At 40.2% G+C, this 21770-nt stretch overlaps 1 protein-coding gene across 2 annotated transcripts; it reads right to left on the minus strand.

Annotated features, from left to right (window-relative positions):
- Nucleotides 1-7269: 7269 nt before the first annotated feature.
- NUP50 (nucleoporin 50) lies at nucleotides 7270-21503 on the minus strand. 2 transcript variants are annotated; one of them, XM_068401500.1, is made up of 8 exons: nucleotides 21153-21503; nucleotides 18091-18169; nucleotides 16829-16912; nucleotides 14419-14614; nucleotides 12446-13108; nucleotides 11360-11438; nucleotides 10162-10280; nucleotides 7270-8001 (listed from the first exon to the last, which is right to left on the minus strand). In XM_068401500.1, exons 1-8 carry the CDS (start codon nucleotides 21308-21310, stop codon nucleotides 7799-7801), a joined length of 1581 nt encoding a protein of 526 aa, XP_068257601.1. In that variant the 5' UTR covers nucleotides 21311-21503; the 3' UTR covers nucleotides 7270-7798. The 2 variants fall into 2 exon arrangements, with proteins under 2 accessions (XP_068257601.1, XP_068257602.1); XM_068401501.1 differs by lacking the exon at nucleotides 7270-8001 and adding an exon at nucleotides 8008-8714.
- Nucleotides 21504-21770: the final 267 nt, after the last annotated feature.

The raw sequence follows: 21770 nt of genomic DNA on the forward strand, positions 1-21770 counted from the left end.
TCACTTGTGTACTCCTGTCAGAAATGTTATTCCTGAAACTTGCAATTAAAAGTTTGCGGAAAGCAAAGGAGTAAAATGCAGGAAGACTGTGGGTCCTGTTTTCCATTAACAGTGTAAATGAGAATCTGGGAGTAGCGGATGCTGGTCAGTAAAGAAAACATATTAGAATACACCAAGGAAAATATGAGTTAATTCAAGTTCTGTCCCCAGCTTGGTTCCCCATACCAGTAAGGATGGGATCCAGTGATCTCACCATGGGAAATAAGTCATTTATGATTGGTTAAGCCAGAAAACTCTTCCCTAAGTTAAGCTAGTTGGCTTTTCCTAGTAGGGTTAATGTTGATTGAGATGGTGGTGTGAAAACCAAGGCAGACAATCCATTTTCTTGTTCAGACAAGACAGAAGTGTTGGTGTGCCCAAACTGAATTTACTTAAGTGTGAGGAGCGTGGACTTCTTCCCTCTGCTGCACTTCCACTGCAGAAGACAAAACTGGCCAGCCACATAACTGTCATTGTACCTGCGTGCAATGTATACCCTATGGCACCTACGCAAAAAGAATGATCTTCCTTGTTGGAACATAGGATGGATGAGGGGTGGGAGAGGGTGAGGAGGCATCCTATTAAACACAGCAGACTGGGGCGGCTGCTGCCTGTGGAGGTGTGAGCGCACTGCTGAAGATGCTGAACTTCAGGCAATAACATAAACATGCAAGGAGTTAACTCACGTGGTTCTGAACTCACTTCAAAGAAATTGGTTAAAGGAAGGTGGGAATAAACAGTTTTAAAACCCTGTTGAAATGAATGGAGCTGGCTGATAATTTTCAAGAAGACCAAGTCACCCTGCACAGATCAGTGGAGACCACCTACATTTAAAAAAAGCTTTGTCTTGAAGCGTTAGTTCCTGCTGCATTAGTGTTTTCCCTGTTACCTGTTTATGCCAACATTCTGGTGATTAGTAAGTTAGTATTTCACAATATATGATTACTCAACTCATGCTCTTCCACCTCCCATCTCCCCTGGACATGAGGGTGGTTATGTTTATGCAGTATTCCTAGGGAAATCCAGCAAAAGCAGCCTACTAGACTAGAGAGTCCTCGAAGTCTCATACTCAACCTTTAATTCAGATGCAACCACTGTGTTCATCAAAACCCTATGTCACTTAGAAATAGAGAATGCCTTAAGCCTGCACCAAGTCCAGAGGAATTCCTTTGTTCCTGAAGGACAAGAAGGTTGGTAGAAGCCACTCTTCCATCCCTGCTCATCACTGCAAGTGTCAGACTAGGTTTTGCTTTGAAAATGAGAGTGATAGATGCAGCATCAAAGAGTGAGAAGAGTTACTATTCAAGTTTCCTTCTCGGCAAGAATTCTGAATTAAGTGCTTCCTGGTAAGTACCTCCGTGGTTAACCTGCTCAGCACAGGAGAAGATCAGCATAGGCGATTGTTCACAGTAGTCGTTTCTGACTTCATTGTAAAGGTAAGGAAACACTTAATGAACTGCCAAAGTAATTAAATTTGGTATATGATCTACCATTTTCTCTTCAGTGTTAGGAATTTGCTTTTTACAATGGAGAAACCATCTGCAAGTTTTCCCTGGAACTGCAGTCAGCAGAATTACCGTTTGCAGGTAAGAGGAATGCCCTGAGTGCCCACCAGTTCAGGTAGGGCTCCAAAACTAGCATTGACCATAATTTAAACAAAAAATATTGTATTGCATTATGTCATCTATGATATTAAGGTAGTAAACCAAAGTCAGAGACTTTTTACTCAGTGGTACTGCCTGAGCAGGCAAGTTCTGTTTGTATCTTTGAAGCCTCTGCAGACTTCCAGAGACGATCCATTTCTGCACTACCTATAGGTAAAGGTTATGATCCCAATAGTAATACCCACTAAACTGATGATGATGAATATTTATTTTTATTATAATACTTATTCAGGATGCTCAGATACAAATAAGAATTTTTAAGTTAGTATGATGCCTTAAAAAAAGAGCTGTATACGACCCTAACAGAAACTTGGATAACAGTATATCGATGACTACTTCAAACTTTGAAGTACGTTCTTCTACCTCTTTACTCATCTGGTGCAGCCTTTGGTTCCGCCATGCTGCTCCTCCTGTATTACATGCAAGTTGGTCTGTTACGGGTGCTCGCGCAGTCACGTACCATAACTTAAGCAGTAGTGCCGAGGTTTGTAACCCAGTCGTCATCTGCTGAATACCCAGAGAAGTTTGTTGCTCTTCTCTGCCTAAACTTTACTTGTGTGTCTGTCTTATGACCTTTCTGTGAAGCAGGTATTTTACTAAGGCAAGCTGTTTGCCACACGTCGAGTCTGAACTCATCTGCAGCTTCAAATGGCGTGTCATATGTAAGGCTACGTTACTCACAGTTACTTGGCTGGCTGTTGCTCTTCAGTTGGCTTTCAGTTTTGTCTTTAGCAGGAGGTTGATTACAGCAGGTAACCTGTTTGTCGATGCATCGTTTGGATCATGATTAAAGTTTACTTGTCACCTGCACTATTTTTCTAGCCAATAACATGTATGTAGCCTTTAGCTTATACTTGATGTGCGTTTCAGATGAGTCAGTTCTGGCTTCTGTATGACTCGGTTGCTGTAACTAGTCTGATGTGAGGGGCATTTTCCTGCTGGATGAGGAAAGAGGCTGATTTTGATGAATGCAGGCTGTTCTTGGAGTGTTGCATTTTCTTAGTCTGGATGTTCAGGACTTGCTGTGTTCTGCACTGTTACTTTTGCGCCTTCCTGTTGTGCAAGTGGTAAAATCTGTGGTTATTAGCAAAGTATTAAGCATTAGATGTCCTAGATTGCCCCAGCCTGAAATGAATAATGACCTTGTTTCTGCTCTCAAGAGCTGTTACTTTGCTTTTCTCTATGGCTGCTGAAAGCTAGGGAGACTCTGTAAGCAGTGCTGGCTGTCTTTTTAAGAGATGTCCAAAATGTGGAATAATGCCAACATCACAAGTGCATGAAGTTGGTTTTTGGGGGTTTTTGTTTTTGTTCTTTTAAAAAAGTACTGGGCAATTTAGGTAGAAATGTGGCTATTGATAGCAACTGCATCCTTAAAACTGGAACATAGGCTCTTGGGTTTCCCCACCATTGTAGTTGTGGCGGTGATAATGGGCGGATGTCGAGATCATCTTTGCTAACCAATAGTTGTATCGTCATGCAAGAGGTAGCTCCCATTTGTGGGCATAAAGTGGATAGCTCCGGAACTATAAAGAGGATTAAAGTAGGGCTAAACAGCATGACAGTGGCTAATAGCAGAAAGTACAGGATGACAGGCGCTCTCATGGTCTCAGCAGTTCCTGACACATTGGAAGGATGATCTGTGCTTTTCAGGACAAGTCTGTCTTGATTTTATTCTTTTTTTTTCTATTTGCCAAAGTGTCACAAACCAATGAGAAGAATCACTTCGTGGCCTAGCTCTAGGGATAGCGCTTTTAGACTAGATCTAAAAATATGTTCTACATACACCATCAGGCAAACACAGATTACTTTTGCTCTTATATCTTTTAATATTCCAAGCGGAGGGATTTTTAGAGATCAATCTCTACAGTCATTCTCTCAGCATGTAAGAATTAGGTTTTCTTCTCCCCAGGCAAAGGCAGCCCTAGCTCCTCCCTCTGAGCTCATTCAGCTCATTGACCTTGCAAGAAAAAAGCATTTTTGCTGACCTGGCTCTGGGCAATGGGACAGGTTTCAAAGCTAGCTTGAGGAAGGGGCAGGGAAGCACGTTGCTTCTCTTAGCAGCAGTAAGGCTGCGCGCAGGATTTTCTAGGCAGAGGTTCACCTGCAAGCACCCAGTTGTAAAATTCATTTTAGTAATACAGTGTTATACAGTCAAAATGAAAGGGATACACACGAGACACTTATCTCCCAGTCATTTATTCACATTTTCCATGGGGTTTTGTACACTTCCTCAATGTATTTGAACTAATGAAAACATTGTTACATGACAAGTTATGTGAAACTTTCAGTATTCACTGAAAAATTCAGAGCGGTTTGAAATCTATTAACAATTAACAAATCGTCACATTCAGCATTTTCATTGGATTTAGACTAGCTCATGCCACTTTAAGTGTTTAATGTCAGTTAATTTCTGCACACAGGCACCAGCTACAAAATTTTAGCAAATGCAAATAAGTTAAGGCATTGGAAAGAAAGTCTTTAAGGACATTTTAAATGTTACCGTGCTGCAAATGGAGCTGAAACTGAAGTTCTTAAAAGTAAAGTGTACTACCTCCTAATTGGTTTAACGTTCTACAACATGTTCATTTGAACTGTAAATTTAATTTAAACTTTCACATCCATCAACCAAAAGGGATTATAGGAACATGCTGTTGTGCCTCCCAAATAGATAATTTTAAGTACATTACAACAAAAAACCCCTGCACATAGCAATTAATATTTTAAAAAATAAAACTCAAAACCAACTGTAATAATCTCCCTTACGATGATTCTGATAATTAAAAGAAGCAGAGATCTTGATTTTCTATTTTGGGGAGATGAGAGGGGAAGGAAAGATTCCCAAGCAGCTGAAACTTCAAAATTACAGCAGAAGGAAGAATGCGTGATCCATAAGACACTCCAACACCTATGTACAGCTGAAACAGTGAAGGTATTAACAACTCAGATTAGGGAGGAAACTTGCATCTTTAACATCAGGTATCTGATATCCAGCTGTTAAATATATTAAGTATCTACCAAGATACAGAATGCCTCATTGAGTTGGAATTCTGATCAAAATTCCTTCCTTGTATAGCACGTGCCACTTTGTTATGAAGGCATTAGTACATTGATTTTATGCTCTGCTAACTTCTGCTTTTAACTAATTTTAGGCCTTATTTCTATGTAATAATCTCTGGCTTTTTATAGTATTTATTTTAATATTTCTTAACTAGAAACTGAAGCATCATCAAAACTTTGTTTTTGTAACAGTACTGGAGAAAGGTTGTGCTTTATAACTGAATACCAAGTGAAATGTGTATGACTGGCTTTTCCTGCTTCATAGTCCAGGTAATTGCAGGGTCACTATGACTGATGTTGATTAAAATCTCTAATTTGCACTAAAATTCTTCCCTATTCTTTTAGTGGCAACTTTCCCCCTGTAAAATTTTTAAAATCATGCTTATGCATGTATTTGACATTCTAATTAACATGAGATTCCAGTTATATACCTTCCCTTAGCTTTACTGATAAATACGTATGTTGCTAAAGAATTAAGGTGTCTCATCTCCATTAGTCTTTCCCACAGCTAATAGAAGAAATTACTTGCTACCACGGATATTGTAAGGTTTAATTTTTCCAGCACAGTTTTTATTATTCTACCTATTTTTCCTTATACTCTGTGCTCACCCTCAGAATGTCCACCCTTGAAAACATGACAGAGATGCACTCGCCATTATTCGGTTTGCCAGCTTTAGAATTGGGCCAGATATGTGCGTGCAAAACCCCAAGGCTGCCTCACTTTGGAGGCAAATCATTAAGGGACACGTAGGAAGTTCAGTGTGTCTCTTGCTCCTTTAAGTTAGCTGGTCCCCATTTTAATGGATGAAGAAACAGTTACATGCCCATGAGCTTTCGGAAGTCAACAAACACAAACCCAAGGCCACAGATACTATCTGTACAGAGCTGCTCTTCAAGTGGGATGTGTAAGAAATCCGCTTGCCACATCCAGCCCTCTAGCCTATAAACCTTTTTGCATGGAGATGTGTTTTAAGACACCACAGTCAAACAACAAATGCAAAATTAACTGAGCCCTTGGACATTAAACCTGAGCCTGTAATAAACTTTCAGGCCATGTTCTGCTTTTCATTCATACACGATTACCATGCAAGCCTTCAGCTTTTGGTCTCCAATTTAGGTATCGGCAAGACTTTTTTTTTTTTTTTAAAAGCACATTATTTTGAGGAAAGTATTGTAATGTAACTTAGTTTTAATGGTTAAGTGCTGAGCCAGATACAAAAAAAAAAAAAGGCACCAGTTTGTATTTCAAATAATATTTGAAATCAAAGCTTCCTTTACACTTGAGTGTTAAAAATGCAATCCCTGTGACGTCAGTGTAGCTGAAATGTGAGCAAAGGCCTTTGTTTTTGAACTTTGGTCCAGAGGGCTATAGATACTGTAAAGTTTTTCCTCCTTTTAGTTAAGAGGGGGGAAAAAAAGGCCATAACCTGAATTGTGCAGTGAGTGAGGACTGAAGGCAGCTGTTTGTACACCCACCAGAGAGCAGTGGGGAGCAGGTAAGATGTGCTGCATCTCACCAAATGGTGCTACTACTTTTTCCCCACCCATACCATGCCACTAGTGGATTTCCAGGTCCCCTGTGAGAATTGCATCATGCTGCTTTTGTTAAAGAATGGGATTTTTCCTCTGGGCCGCATTAGCCAGAGGCAGGTCGGCGTGTTTCTTCCATCTCCCCAGAGCTGGTCAGTGTGACAGATCAGAGAGCAGTTCAAGTTTAATATTAACATCTAGCTCTTGGATAGTTTCCAGAGCTGGAAGTGAAGCAGAAAAACAATTGTTAGGGAAGGAGTTTCCAGCAAACAAGATTTGAAAAAGAAAAGGATTAAATAACCAAACAAGGTCTGATAAAGTTGAGATGGAAACTGAGAACAGAATGATGTTCTGATCCACAGATTATTGCCACATGGTTCACTTCAACACAGCTGAAAACGAAGTTATAGATTAACCCAGTGCTCCCTGCTTTTGTGACAGAAAGCTTGTCCTAAAGCTACAAAATACTGCTTTACTAAATGTAATGCAGTAAAGCACTGTAGTTTTAGCACATGGGAAAAACAATTACTGACACACACATTTATGCATGTATTCTTGGTAATGGCCAGAGGCAATATAAAGATCTATAAAAATCCTGAAATTTGTTTGTGAAAAGAAAGGTCTTCAGAAAAGCACTAGGAGCGAGACAAGTACAACATTTACAGCTCTGCCTCTGCTGGGTTTCAGTTTTAGCCCAAGGGACTAGGGAAGAATACCTTGGAGGGACCAGAATGGAAGTGCAACCCTTTGCCTCTGACTTGTCAGAAGTCAGCGAATGGCAGCTGTGGTCCAAGGTAAAACAGTCTTCCAGTTCTCTGCTTGTACTATTGCACATCATTAGCTTGTTGCTACAGTAAGAACAGACCTTACGGTTCTTCACTAAGAAACACTACTGTCAACAAGACCACGCAAGCACATTTTCTTTTAAGTATCTGGAGATGCAGTCTCTGAGCCCCAACAGCACACGAGCCTGTAAGAGTTCAAACACAGTACAATATATAATATTGTCATTGTTGGGGTACATTGTTGTCACTGACAGTTTGAAAAATTAGTCTCCCCAGAATACGACAGAGCAGTTAATAATCTGGAATCTAGAAACAGTTTCAACAGTTAAACTTCAACATCCTCACTTCTCAAAACAGGAGGTTGTTGCATTGCACCGCAGTCAGTGAGGAAGCTCTGGTACCATATTTTTGTACTCCGATTTCAGTCCATTTGGTCAAACTGACCTGTGTTAAAAACATATGCTTTAATTTAAATCGGTGTGCTTTATCCAGAAGAGGTCCTGCATTTAGACATTGGAAAATGAGGGAGCAACAGTCCAACACTTGTGTTCTAGTAAAGCTTTTATTAGCTAGTTTAGCTTTTCCTCACAGAATTTTTCCAGAATTCCTATAACAGTTCTTAATATCAGAGTAAAGAGTTTAAGTGTTCAAGTAAAGTTATGGAAGAAAAAAAGAGCAGCAGCAATTTGGCAATAATTCCTCAGATCACTGACTGCAACTTATTTAAGCCTCCTTTTTCTCCAGTAAGATTTTGTGCAACTCATCTGCATCCTCACTTGTTTTCACCCTTATTAACATAGTGACGGGAACAGCTGGATTCTTCTCATCAATCGGTGGATTAGGAACACAAACTATAAGAACATTGTTTTTTCCGGTTCTTGTACATGGCATCTTGGGTGGAATTAGAACATTCAACAGTATGTTTCCTGCATATGAGGAGGGAAAAAAATTACAATTAGCGATTTTTCAGCTTTTACTGCCATACAGATGTTAGTATACTTACTAAACAGGGATTTAAGTTTATTTTTGGAAGGAAGGCAATTCACAAATGTCATATATACTTGTCTTATTCTTCCCTAAGCATCTGCTCACAGCCACTGTTCTCACAGATTTATTTCCTCATTAGGAATGAGGAAACCTCTGAAAAGACTGTGTCCTCCTTTTTTAAAGGGAGGATTCTGAAGAATATCAAATTATAGTAGGGACACGCAGGAATAAGGGAAGGGGACAAGGGAGAAGCAGCAAAGGAGGAGTCGAGTCACAGTTTATGCTTATGCAAGTTACTCATTCTGACCATCAAGCACAGTTCAGAAGCAAAACGTTAGCTTTAACACACATACAGACATGTTAAGCTAAAACTGGACAAACTTCTCAAATCGTACAACACATCTGGTGTGGTCTACCGCCGGGTTACTAATAACCGCTCTATGTCAACTTGTTAAATTACGTAGTGAGTTTGACAGCTTCAGTATTAGTGGTCTATTAAAGCAGTTGCAAACAAACTCAAATCTGCTTCCACGGAAGATGCACACATTTTGTAAACCTGGCAAAGTAGTAGTATTTAGGGAAAAGTCAGTCTTCGCCTTCCTTTCCAGTTCAGTTTTTCAACACAGTGAGATTTTAGGAAAGGATTATAGCACTGTGTGAAGATAGCAAAAAGGAAAGCGTGCATCACTATGACTGCAGCAGATTCTAGAAACCAATGCTTGGAAACACCAAGCTGAAATGTCTTAGGGTAAGAGCTGAAGAAAAAGGAAAGATTTCCTAATACATCACCTCAGATGAAGGTAGACAGAATGCAAATCAACATCATGAAAATTAGCATCAGCTGAGTGAAAATCAAGACTTGTGTTAAAGAGTAGGTGACCTGGAGAAAGCAAGTTTTCATCTGCTCTACTCCACACATTCAAATCCCCAAGGAAATGCTGAAAGCACTGACAACTCTGCCACGCACTGGCCTTCAGTTTTACTGTTAAGAACTGCTCTTTATCTGGCAAACCTTGTCTCCCCTGAAAGAAGTTAATGATTTAGAAGTGACTAACACAGGAGTCCCAATCTCACCAGGCATTTGAAAACTGCCCTAATGGGCCTGCAGAGGCTTCGTGTAGTCTTGCTAGAGTGCATTATAAACTGCAAGCAAGGCGAGATTTACCACTGGCCTACAGCGTAGCATGGCTTTAGTCTTTAGGTCTTCTGTAAGTGTAATATTTATTCTATTTTTATGGAAGTTGTGAAGTGCATGTGAATCCCACATGCAAGTTTGTTGAAATTAGGTACTGAAGTGTAGCAAAGTTACTCAACAATGAATATCAAACCATTGATTTACACAGTTTGAGTGTGTAAACACTTTTCAGCCAGAACATGATACTTTAAAAACTTCAATACATCAAGTCCCCTTAACTTCTAAGGGCAAAGAAATGGTTGCAGTTTTTTTCTCTTTAATTCGCTGTGTTAACGTTCATCTCAAAAGATATTCTGAGGTAACTAATTAGTAACACTATAGGTTACTAATTCTGTAGCATCAACCTACCATTTGTGATCCAACTGAAGTTACCTAAAACACAGTTCAACAGTTGGACTTTGGCATGCATTTTAAGAGCAATGCATATAGGAAAATCCTGCATGCCTGATCTATGTAATGCTCCCCTTTACCCCCAAGTACAACAGACATCTGCCCACATGGCCAACTAGTTACAGATTCACTGCAGACAAGCGGCAGCTGGCCTGCATCTTAGCACAAAATTTGTTCCTCTTCATTCATCACACCTGATACATGTATACTTCATTGTGGGTCTTAAGCCATGCTTCAAAGCCACTTATGTCAGAGACAGAGAAAAGCTATTTTAAAAAGGGGGAGGAATACCCAAACATACACCAAAATCTTTTACTTCCTTGCACTGCTTCATGTGCGCTGTTTTGTAATACTCATTAGAGGCATCCAATTGCTTGTTCAATACTTGAAATTATACAAAAAAAAAGTAGAAAGGTTTTCACTAATTGTGTCTGTTAGGCTATGCAACAAAAAAATCCTAATGCTTAGCAGGGAATTTCTCATCAAGGCTTGGTACTAGAAGAAATTTACTTACCTAAACTAGTATCTGCTCGGACTAGGAGTTGAGTTTTTTCATTTCCTGCTGGTTTTAAGTGTAATGTTCCTACACCTTTTTCTTTAAATTCATTATCCTTTTTGTAGAACAGTTTGCACCTGTGAAAAAAAACAACAAACTTGTTTGGGCAGATATGTAGAGACTAAATACAAAGCTATCTCCCAAATACACACACACACACATATGTATGTATACATTTGACTTGCAGTAAGCCAATAGTTTAACAATAATCAGGAGTGAACATGCTGAGAGTAACGTAAGTCTTTATTCTTCTTGGCCTTGTTTCATGTGCCAACAGATAGTACTTCCGGTTCAGAAAAAGAAAGTTAATTATTCCTTTCAGTATTGAAATAACATATTGCTTTCAGGGAAAAGTAAAATGCACAGCAACCTGTACTCAGGGTCTATAAGGAGTAACAGCTGTAAGCTACTGCTTAAAAACACTAATTACAAAATTCTATGAACTTGTATCATTCTGAAGTTACAACAGGACTTTCATGTAAAATTTAAAAACATTTTTTAAGTGAAGCTCTAAACCTAATGCCCATTCTTCATTAATGAGCATGTACCTTCTCTCAGATAAAGCACATGACTTTTTGTAGAAGGACAAATTTTGTGCTAAGTGTTAAGCAGACCTGCAATTACTTGGGCTACTGAACATGCTTTGAAAAACTGCTTCTAGTAGAGGTAGTCTTGTTTTGAACTTAAAAGTACAACTTGTTCACTCCTTCATACACCAGTCAGCATTTTCCAGCTGAAGAGTCTTATTTTAGGCCACGCCAATAGCTGAGCACCTGACCGATTTTTCAGAAGTACAGTACGTTATTTCTGTGGTACAAGCCCTACAATTTAAACTTACAAAACCTGATGAAGGCAGAAACAATGTCTTCATTTGTAAAAAACTGATCACAAGTAGAACACAAACTAGCTGTCAGTGCTGTGTCCAAGATACACAAGAACGTTAGTAAGATCTTACACATTCTTGTCTGTAATTAACTTTTTTATAAGTAGAACTTCATATTCTATATGGCTTCCTAACAAGCTTTAGTAACTAGGAAGTCAAGAACATATACATCAATAATTATGCACTGCAGTGGTGAAGAAGAGCAATATGCAGGTATGAATTTTATTCTACAAGTTATAATTCTATTCACTATTCCAAGTTAAAGTCACTTACTTCTTTGAGTAAAAAGCATCATCCTCTTTTATTTCATTAACAATCACTTTTGGTGGTTCTTCTTCCTCCTCTTCTCCTCCTTTAAATAAAAAGTTTTAATACATTCCGTATGTTAATATTGTGAGCATAAAATCTGGAGGGTGGTTTTGGCATTGTATTACAACTATCTTAGGCATGCTATGTTTGATACATACGTGTAGCCTGTCAATGATTGCCAAAATATGTTTAAATCAATGTGGGCTCTGAAGCAGCTTCAGCTACAGAAGTCTTATTTTCTTTTCATTCAGCCACACCCCTCAAGCAACTTTATGCTCCTCTTCAGCTTAAATGGGATAAAAATACCCAATGCCCACCAAACAACCAAAACCAAAAAGTACAAAGCTTAACAAGTCAAGCCTAAGTCAAAACCTTCTGTCGGGGGGGAAAACAGTTATAACATTTTCAAGAATAGTCTCCACAAATAGGTCCAAGTAAAGCAGAATAAATACTTCCAACAGCCAAGTCTAATTTGGGGGAAGGGTAATCAGTTGCAGGAATGAGAGCCAAGAAACAGTGGCAGCATTATGCCTTTCCAGTCCCTCAACTGCTATGATTTCTATCAGCTTACTGTACCCAGCTTAGCTAAACAGCAGAGTAAAACTGTCAAGTAGTATGCAACTTGAATGGCCTTATAGTCTTTTAAGAAAGATTTATGAAATTGTTCCATATCTTACACATTTTACTGAGGGATCTCTTGATAAACCTACTGGGAAAGGCACCAGGATGGAAGTGTCCTGAAGACTCAAAGATGAACGCACCCATTGCTTTAAATCTCATCAAGTCTTGTATTCAGCTAAAGAATGATATTCTATTACAAAATATAAATCTGACAGAAATACACAGGTTTTGGTAACCATATACTTTTAGTGTTACTTAAGCAGTATCCAAGACTGAGACGTTTCCAGATTAGTGGTACAGTTCTGCAGCTTTTAAATTCGAGAACATTTATGATCTAGTTCAGCTTAGTCTTATTTCATCTTTGCAGTATTCTTAAGTCACATACATTCACAGCTTACCATTAAAATCATCGCTTTAAATAGAATTTACCTTTATCATCGCTATTGCCACCTTCTGTCTGAGCTTCCAATACATTGGTGGATACTGCAGTGACAGAGTTAGCCTGGTTTGCATCTTTTCCAAACAAACTTGAATTCCCAGGAGAAAATGAGAAACTACTAAGCGTTCCTGAACCAAGGGAACCCAGAACAGAACTGTCAACGCTCTTGCCAAAATTAAATGAGACAGTTGATGTAGCTCCTAACGATGGGTCTTTTTTTTCAGATGCAGCTTCAGGTTTTTTGTCTGAGGTATCCTCAGTTTTGTTGTTGTTAAACAAAAATGTTGATCCTTGCTGTAGCTTTGAATTCCCAAATGTAGAAACAGCCTGAGAACCAGGTGTCTTGTTGCTTTCGTTTTCAGAGCCACTATCACTGCTGCTTCCATGTTGCTGTTCAATATTTGCTAAGTACTTCTCATAGTCTCTGAAGATGGGTGTCAGGTCACATAGCGGGTTTGTGTTTACATGCTTAACTATCCAGTCACGCACAGAACAGTTTAAAGCTGCTAACTGTTTGTGGTAAACACTAGAACTACAGACTTTGCTGTGAGCATAGCCAGATGAGGACGGTTGACTGCCACCATTAGCTTTTGGGCTTGCAGCCTTTTTCTCAGTAAATGCAGTAGTAGTAGGGCCATTTGATATTGTGGATCCTATTAGAAGAAAAACATGGTTTAGAACATTTTTTTTTTTTCCAGAAAGCACAGTTCTCATAAAAACCTAAACTACATGTTCTCAATATTTCTTTATCAAATCACTCATTCTTGCTCAGTTAGGTACCTTGTCTTTTATCACAACACTGCGTACCAGATACTGTGGTACAAGTAAACAGGCAATGCTGTGAAACAGACCTAAGCTCCCTAAGTTAGACAAGTAACTTAGTTCAGGGATAGACAAAGTAGATGGGGCACAAAGTTGTATAAAAAAAAAAAAATCCAAAGAAATCTTACAGAGTAACATTTAAAAAATAAGAGTTTTGTGTATTTCACCAAAACCCCCAAAATCTTAATTCATGCTTTGCCAAGCTGTAACAGTTATTAAAACAAAATATTCTGTTATCTCTTGCTACTTGTGCTTTAAAAAACTCTGAACACACTAGCCCATGATTTTGCACGGTTTTGAGTGGTTTCCATATAAAAACCATAATAAGCAAATTAAGAAAATTCTCATTAAATGTTTAAGTTTCTTCTAATTTAGTTAAGCTCACTGAAATCTAAGTTACTCTAAACTTCAAGCTCCACCATTTCTATTCTGTGGCATGCTGACTCTCAAATACTGTGGCATGGTTAACATTTCTCCATCTCCAGCACAAAGGGATAGAACTAATATTCTTCAAAGACTACCAAAGCATGAGACTAGAGTTAGATTTGCCAAAATATTTCAAGCATCTTAAAATGTAGGTATAAATGTAACAGCTAAGATTCTAAGTAAGACTGTTTGCAATGTAAAATGTACAGAGGAAAAAAGCTTAACACTGCAGGCATGCAGCATATATCTACCAAGAACTGGAAAAATTACAGAAACAAGACCTTAAAAAAGAAATCACACAAAGAAACTGCAGTCCTACTAAATGGACGTTTTCCATTAGCTGCTGCTTTTTTTTAATTAAATTCAAAGAACTGGGACAATTATTTAACTGGAACATGTTATCAGCTGTTTTATACTATTTGGAGAGTGACTTATGCCAATGTTTTCCATTCCCATTTATGCCTATAAAGCTTTTACCTCCTGTATTAGTTCAAATATGAATTTAGTTTCCACCTCTTAAAACTGCATGCATTTGGTAACTTGTACCTCCAGCAATCTAAAATCTTTTTAAGAAATCTTACCAAGAGGAATAAAGTCTGAAAACCTTAAAACAGAACTACAGGGTTGTCTGAATTTGTGTTTTCACTATTAAATTATCCCTACAGATTTTATGGCTGAATTTGTTGATAAATATGTATGCTTCTTTAAAACTTACCAAATGCTGATTGTGTTTCGGAGGTGGTCTTTAAACTGGTGAAAGAAGGAGTGCTAGAGACACTGCTGCTTCCATTAGACAGCCCTTCTAAAGGCTTTATTCCTGCACCATTACCAAATCCGCTGAAGCTACCTCCTCCTTTTCCAGAAGGCAACATAAAGCCTTTAAACCCTTTAAAAGCTCCTCCACTTTCAGACTGGGGAGAGAAAGAAAAAAAAAAAACACACAAAGAAAAGGGGGAAAAAAAATACGACCAGTTACATACATCTTCTCCACAAAAATCCTATGCCCACTTAATATTCCATTTATTTTACCCTGGTTCAATGTGTCATTTCATGCATTATTCTAAGTCAGCTATGTAAACAAAGTTAATAGCTTCCTTATGACACATATTGCTACTATTTTTAGAGGACTCAGATGTTTGGTATGAAAATAAACTAGATCTAGGAAGTGGATATATAAAAGTTGTTCAGAGCAGCGGATGTGTTTGGCTACCTATTTAGACATTCATAGCATCTTGCTTTCTTTAAATAATTACATGGCAATATAAAATTGCAGGCTTATTTTCAGAGACTTTTAGCATTTACAACTGCAATTATGAGTCCAACACTTCAAGCCACTCACCAAAACAACATACTTTGTAGTCACCTATCTAACGTTTAATTGGTTTACCAAAAATATTCCAACGAGACTGATGGGAGAAGCAAAGATAGACCGTACTTGCTAACATAACCTGTATGCTTTCTGCAGCCCTTTCATTACTTTGTTCTGAACACTATCTTTACAACCGTATTATTTTATGGTATAGTTTCTTACAGGTTTTTAAAAGACAAGAGTGTGACTAACACACAAATAGGCACTGCCACTTTTAGGTTCTACACATAATGTCTTTTGAGGTAATGAGCACTTATTACCAGAAGTGGACTTTCAATGTCCCTGGAAAGCCATCAGAGGAAAAGGAGAATTGATTCTGAGTTTCATCTGCTTTTCCCACTGAAGAAATAGCAAAACTTACCAGTATTCCAGTATCTGGCCTTGTGAGTATGGGCTCTTTTTGTTTCCCTCTGTGCTTTACCTTTTCCAGTACAGTCCTCTGTTTCTCATTTCTAGGCAGCTATTTTTATTCTGTCTCTCTTTGATAAGTCCTACCTACCTCTCTCTCTCTGGACATTGAAGTTAAATTGCAGTCTTTTACTTTACAGCATTCCGCTTGCTCCACTTAGGGACATCAATACATTTCAAGTTTATCTTTTTGTAAATATTTCACAGGTTTCTTACGCAGCCTCAGCTGTCCTGCCATCTCTTTTGCTTAGACTTTGCCCAGCCTATCCTAGCCCTTCTTCCAGCTTTGATCTCTCACAGCTGACTCCCAGCCTCCTGACTATTTCTTCTACAATCATCTTGTTCCTTTTCTCAGCCAGTTCCGTTTTTCCTATTAAATTTGCCCTGAATCCCTCCTGTTCAACTGTGGTTTATTTCTTGCATCATCTTTTCCCAGTACAACCCTTCAATTAAACTGCATCCTCTACCACATTTGTGGCTAAAACTACTATAGGCAAAAGTAGGATAGGACAGCTTCCTCATTTACATTGCTTGGAGAGCAGAAGGAAAACCAAAAGCACAGGAGAAAACTATCTAGCCCCTAATTGTGCCTAGTCCCATTCAATCCAAAAATCAATTTGAGTGATAGGTAAAGTTTCTGTCCTATTTCTAACACAAGGCATGCACTGTTGAAAGAATGTTTCATATAAAGATATATATGACAAAGCACCTGGCAGGGATTTTGGAAAGGACTACAATTTGGTTGGACTGGGTTAATGCTTTCACAGGGACTAAACATGTAACAAAGGCCAACTTCCTTTCAATTTTCAATTTGTTATTGTGAAGAGTAGGTGGCACTAAAGCTCTTCACAGGGGAAGGAAAAAAAAGTAGCAGCATTCTTCACAAAAGACGTCTTTTTCATTCTCAGAACAGCTTAATATTTTGGCTTTTACTTATTTAGCGTCTACCTGAGACATCCCCTAGCCCTCCAGTATGGGAAAACTAGTAACTTTTGATTTCCAGGCTTCCATCTCTGCAAAGAATGAAACTGGAGCAGTTCGAACGCCATTTTACTCATCTGTAGGAGACGTTGTGTCTGAAACACTCTGCATTTATACTTCAAAAATACATATCTCCCTTCACCCAGTCAATACTAGTATTGCCCATTTTTTATTCTAGCCTTATTCTTGTTATGGAACAACAGTAATCAGAAATTAATTTGCATGTATGAGCTGGACTAGCATATACCTTCTAAATGATAGCTTTATACAGTATTATTACAAGCCCAAATAAGTAAAAACCTGAGCATGGATGTCATATTTTGCAACTGAGTCAAACTACCACATTAACGCTCAGTGATTATGTTACCTCTGTTCCAACATTTCGGCGCTTTGCTTTTTTAATAGCTCTGTTCTTCAAGACTTCTTCACTAGCTACTGAGAAGGTTCCCACCTTTAAGAAGGAGTTATGGAATCATTAGTGAAATTTTCAGAATGCATAAAGTCATCACAGTATGAAGAGATGGCTGAGATCAGTTTTTGAACACAACTCTAACACTTCTCCCTAACAAATAAGAAGTAAAAATAAAACAACCCAGAAATTACAGGACTGTGATTAGCTTGCCAGCTGCTGGGCGAAGTAGTTGATACTTTTGAAACTCTATGTCTTTCTTGTTCTGCATTACATTTTGCTTCGTGCAATCTCAATTTTATTACGACAAATAATTCAACATTTTAAATTTTTTGTTTTTAAAACAAAGACGTAAGGTATCTCTGCTGAAGGTAATCTGTCAGTATTGCACTGTTACAAACAATCTTCAGTTTAGAGAAGGTATATTGAGATATACGGTCAATCTCCTGCAGTCTGCTTAGTTCAAGTATTAGCAAAGGCAGCTAATGACTAATTACTACCCCACAATAAATGAGGAAAGTAAGCTTTCTTATATCCAAATTTCTGGAAGAGTACTGGCAGTTTTCTTTATCATATTTTATAGGCCTAAACATTTAATATTTTAGTAGCACAGAAGCTAGCACAGTTTGTTTAGAGATAATACATTAGCCATAAATAAATGAGACACTAAACATGAAAGTCTCTTTTTACAATCAGATGAAATGTATCATTTGACTGCTTGCTTAATTCGTCTGGCTGCCTAGGCACATTTGACTAAGCATTCCATATTTCTGAAATTAACTAATACTGACCTTAAAAAAAAAAAAAAGCTGTGAGACATGAAGAAAATTTATCTAGACTGTGTTATGTCAGTGAAGCCTAAAGTCAACTATCTCAAGAAATCAAAACCACTTTTCTTGTGAGCTCAGTGAATACCCATCACACATTTGAAGAGTTCAAAAGCATTATGCATTTTAACAAGCCTGGCGTTCCCTTTAGAAATGTAAAGTTCCTTTACTCTAAGTTGCTGATGTCATTTTAACCGTTAAAAGCTGCTTTGCCATATGGTCTGCCTATATTGGAAGCTTTATTAAAAAAAAAAAAATCACTTATATAAAATTATATTTAACTGCTACACTTTTAACCAATTTTACTGTAGATTCCACCCACAAGGGAATAGCACATGTAAATAACTACCCTACTACCTGCAGGGGGGAGAGGGAATCTAATGTATATTCTACCTCCTCAGCTTCATCCTCCTGGTCCCAGTTTCTGTCAGTCAGTTCCTTCTCTGCAATTCTCTTTGCCATTTTTCCACACCTGTGTGGAAAAAAAAAAAATGCATAGAATCAACTGCACAGAAATTAAATTCTAAGCAACAGTGATCTTCAATTTGTATTACTTAGAACAAGTAATAGGAATCAAAGTTCATATGGAAGTAGGTCAAAATTGGAATGTCGCTTGAAAACCAAGTCTTTTTAACAACTGTTGTTGCAAAAACAATCAACAGTACTTGAGATTAAAGTTGTGGTGATTAGACACTTGATAGTAAATTTCAGCAACAATAAAAACATGCAGTTCAATTATGGGATAAGTTTTCTTCAGCGGCATTGCTGCTAGATAAATTCCTGTCAGTCCCATAACCCATATACGTGGTCACCACTTACTCTGAAGGGCTGCAAAAAAACCCCAGATTATGGAAAAAAAAAGATCTGTTTAAAACAGTCCATATTCCACTCCATCTTGCTTTAGGATACCCATGTAAGCAGCAATAGTCTTGCAGGAAAAAAGTAAGTAGCTTTATAGCATCTAAAATAAATACTCATGAGGAGCTACTGGAGCAACTGGACAGAAAGCTTACTTTGGGTAAAATGAAGACAATACTCTCCTACAAAACCCAGGATTGGTAAAATATTACCAATTAGAAATTTGAAAAATGCTATTAAAAATAAATTGGATTATTTTTCCTCCAAAGGACACATAAAGTGTATCATAGATTTTAGAGCAATCAATGTAAGCAGCCAATCATCATTTTGCTAGTTATCTCTGCAATGCAAAGAAAAAGCAACTTTGGAGAAGGAATGTCTGTAATAGTTTTAACTTGAGTTCCATTTTACTAAAGTACAACTTATCAGCTGTGTACAAAAACAAAGAATGAATCCAGCTATGTTCTTCTATGTCCAAAAGACTTGGCAAGCAATCACATTACTCCAATTTTATATGAAAAAAAGTTTTTTTACTAACTATGATTCTACCAGCTGACTCTAAATATGAAGACTTTTCAAAGAAAAGATGTAGTTTTGTAGCAATTTAAGTCTCAAGTGAGTGCAAGGATTGAAACTCTTCAAAAAACCCTCTTAGGTTTGTGATTCAGACCTGGCCAGTTCAAAGAACTCCACAAATAGTTAAATTTCAGGGCTGAAAATTAGCACAATACATGGTTACAGAACATCTTGTTTAGCCGATGAAATATTTTTAAACAGAACAGTAAATCCAGCTGCACAGCAGTCTTACAGAGATCACACGTCAAAGCCATGAATTTTGGTCTGACACACTTCACAAATAAGGTCAAGTTATTAGGATCTTTTGGAAGTATGGTGACAAAAGACTGTTTTGTGCAAATGCTTTAAAACGGCATAAACCACACCATCCTGAAACCAGAGGTCCTGCCGTGCCCTGCATGATTTTCAGTAGACTGGGGAACTATTTAAATCTAACCCATTGAAAAAAAAAATAAAAATACTTATTTAAAAGTCACATTAGCTCCCTAGTCCAGTTTCCCACAAGGGTATACAGATGCAAACAGAGGAAGACAAGATTCCATCTCTTTGGCAGCAGCCACAGCTCAAAGGCTACCAAGACCTAGAATTACACCATCGGATTCCACAGAAGATCAAATTACCATTCTTAACCCAGCCACTGAAGCACGACAAGCATGACATTAAGTAGAAAGCCTGTTCTCCACTAATAGAAGAGGGGTAAACCAGTTGGCCTGGGCTCCAGCTCCTTTGCACCTACCTGTATTTACACGATTTCTCTACATCAGTACTGAAAACAGGAGACAACAACAGAATCTAACATACATGAAGACAGGAGCAAGAAAATTCTAGACACGTTTTCTAACCTGTGAAACAAGAAGCAACACAAAACCACCTCTATCTGATATTCACAACCTTCAAGAAGTTTTTGTAGCAGATGTTCTGAACAGTTTGAGAAGGGAGTATTTTGAGAAACAGCTCTTTTTCTTTAAAAAAAACCCACAATATAGATGTTTTGTTGAACTAGTACAATCCACCGAGTAACTACAGCTGCCCTATTTAATGCAGTATTTTGAAAACAAGACTTACTTTTAACATTTGCATTCCACAATATCACCTATCTATCGTACAGCTACAAAACTTGCACTATGGGAGCGCCCAACCTAAAACCAGCCAGTGAAAGAAGTCGCTGGTGTTTCATGATACTTGCAAGACCGAAGCTGTGCGGCGAGGCGTACCGGGCGCTGCAGAGGCTTCGTCGTCCCGAGCTGTGTCAGGGAGCAGGACACGCCTGTGCAGAGGCGGGGGGCAGGCCGGCTGCCGCCTGGTAGCTGACCCACGTTTCTCCTTTCCTGAGATTTTCGGTTTCGATGTACGCTCTTTCGGTTTAACATACAGAGTGCCGCTTCCTTCCTTCCCAAAGGCCCACTGCAGTCCCCTCTAACAGCCCAAGTTCCTTCCTCCCTCCCCACACACACTACAGTATAGCTCCGCGCTTTTAAAACAACTGGATGTCTTTCTGCCCCCAGCCCCGGGGCAGCCCACCAAAATGCCATCGCCCTCCGGCACCGCGAGCCAGGCCCTACGGAGCCGGGAGGCTCCAAGGGTGAACTCCCCTCCTCCTCGGCATCCCTCTGGCTTGCACTCCTCCTGTCCGAGCCCCGCGGGTGACATTCGCAGCCAGGCCACCCCTTCACCTCACCCCGGTTTGATCTCCACTCGCGTTCCTGAGAGCAGGCGATGCCAGCGGCCTGCCCGGGCGGGGAGGCCTGCGGGGAAACACCCGCCCGCGGCGGGACGCACGCACGCAACCAGGCGCCCCGGGGGAGGCACCACCTCGCCGGGAACGAGGACGATCTCCCTCCAGGGACGCCGGCACGTCCGCCCACCCCTCCTAAGCATCCCACCTGGGCCGACTGCCGGCCTTCGCCATCCCCGCGGCGTGGCCCAGCCCGTCCCCACCGCGCACGTAAAAGGCACCAGGGCGGGCGATCCCGGGATCGGCGGCGGGGGAGCGGGGAGGAGAGGAGAGAGCTGGCACTTACCCCCCACGGGGCGTCCCCTCCTGGGCGCGGGGCGGCGCGGCCGGGCGGGCTGGCGGCTCTCCCCCGCGGCGCTGGGCTGCTGGGCCGAGGCTGAGGCTGAGGCGGGCAGGAGGCGGAGTCTGGTCGTAGGCTGCCCGGGCCCGGAGCCCGCTCACCATCCCCCCGGCCGAGCCTCCCGTCCCCTCTGCCTCCGCGGCTAGCCGACGTACACTTAACCCGGCGTCAGGCCGCCGCCATTTTGTCCCTCCCAAAAGACGGGGAAGAAATCGTTTTAAAGAAGAGCGAGGCGCCGGCCGCCGCCACCGCCCCTGCGCATGCGCCCCCTCCGCCCGCGGCGTCCCCGCCGCCGGGCGTTGGGCCGCGGGTGACGTGGCTGCCGCAGCACAATGGGCGGGGCTCGGTCTGCCAACGGCCGGCTGCTCCGCGCATGCTCCCTGCGGCAGGTATGGCTCTCCCGCCGGCGGGTCGAGTTTTAGTCACGTGGCCGGAGCCTCCTCTTCCCCCCCTGCCCTTCCGGCGCGGGCCTGCGTGAGGGGGGAGCCGGTACCGCGGGGGCGGCCGTGGGCTGCCGTGCTTCGCGGCCCAAAATTAGGCTGCGTACAGTGGCGGGTGGGTGCT

The sequence above is a fragment of the Nyctibius grandis genome, chromosome 5, assembly GCF_013368605.1.
Source record: "Nyctibius grandis isolate bNycGra1 chromosome 5, bNycGra1.pri, whole genome shotgun sequence".
Taxonomy (NCBI): Eukaryota; Metazoa; Chordata; class Aves; order Nyctibiiformes; family Nyctibiidae; genus Nyctibius; species Nyctibius grandis.

Coding starts and splice junctions, on each gene's coding strand:
- NUP50 (XM_068401500.1), bottom strand. CDS start 21,310: ATGGTGAGCGGGCTCCGGGCCCGGGCAGCCTACGACCAGACTCCGCCT. Junction 11,439..12,445: donor TGGCAATAGCGATGATAAAG/GTAAATTCTATT, acceptor TTTTATTTAAAG/GAGGAGAAGAGGAGGAAGAA. Junction 8,002..10,161: donor CCGAGCAGATACTAGTTTAG/GTAAGTAAATTT, acceptor CCTCATATGCAG/GAAACATACTGTTGAATGTT.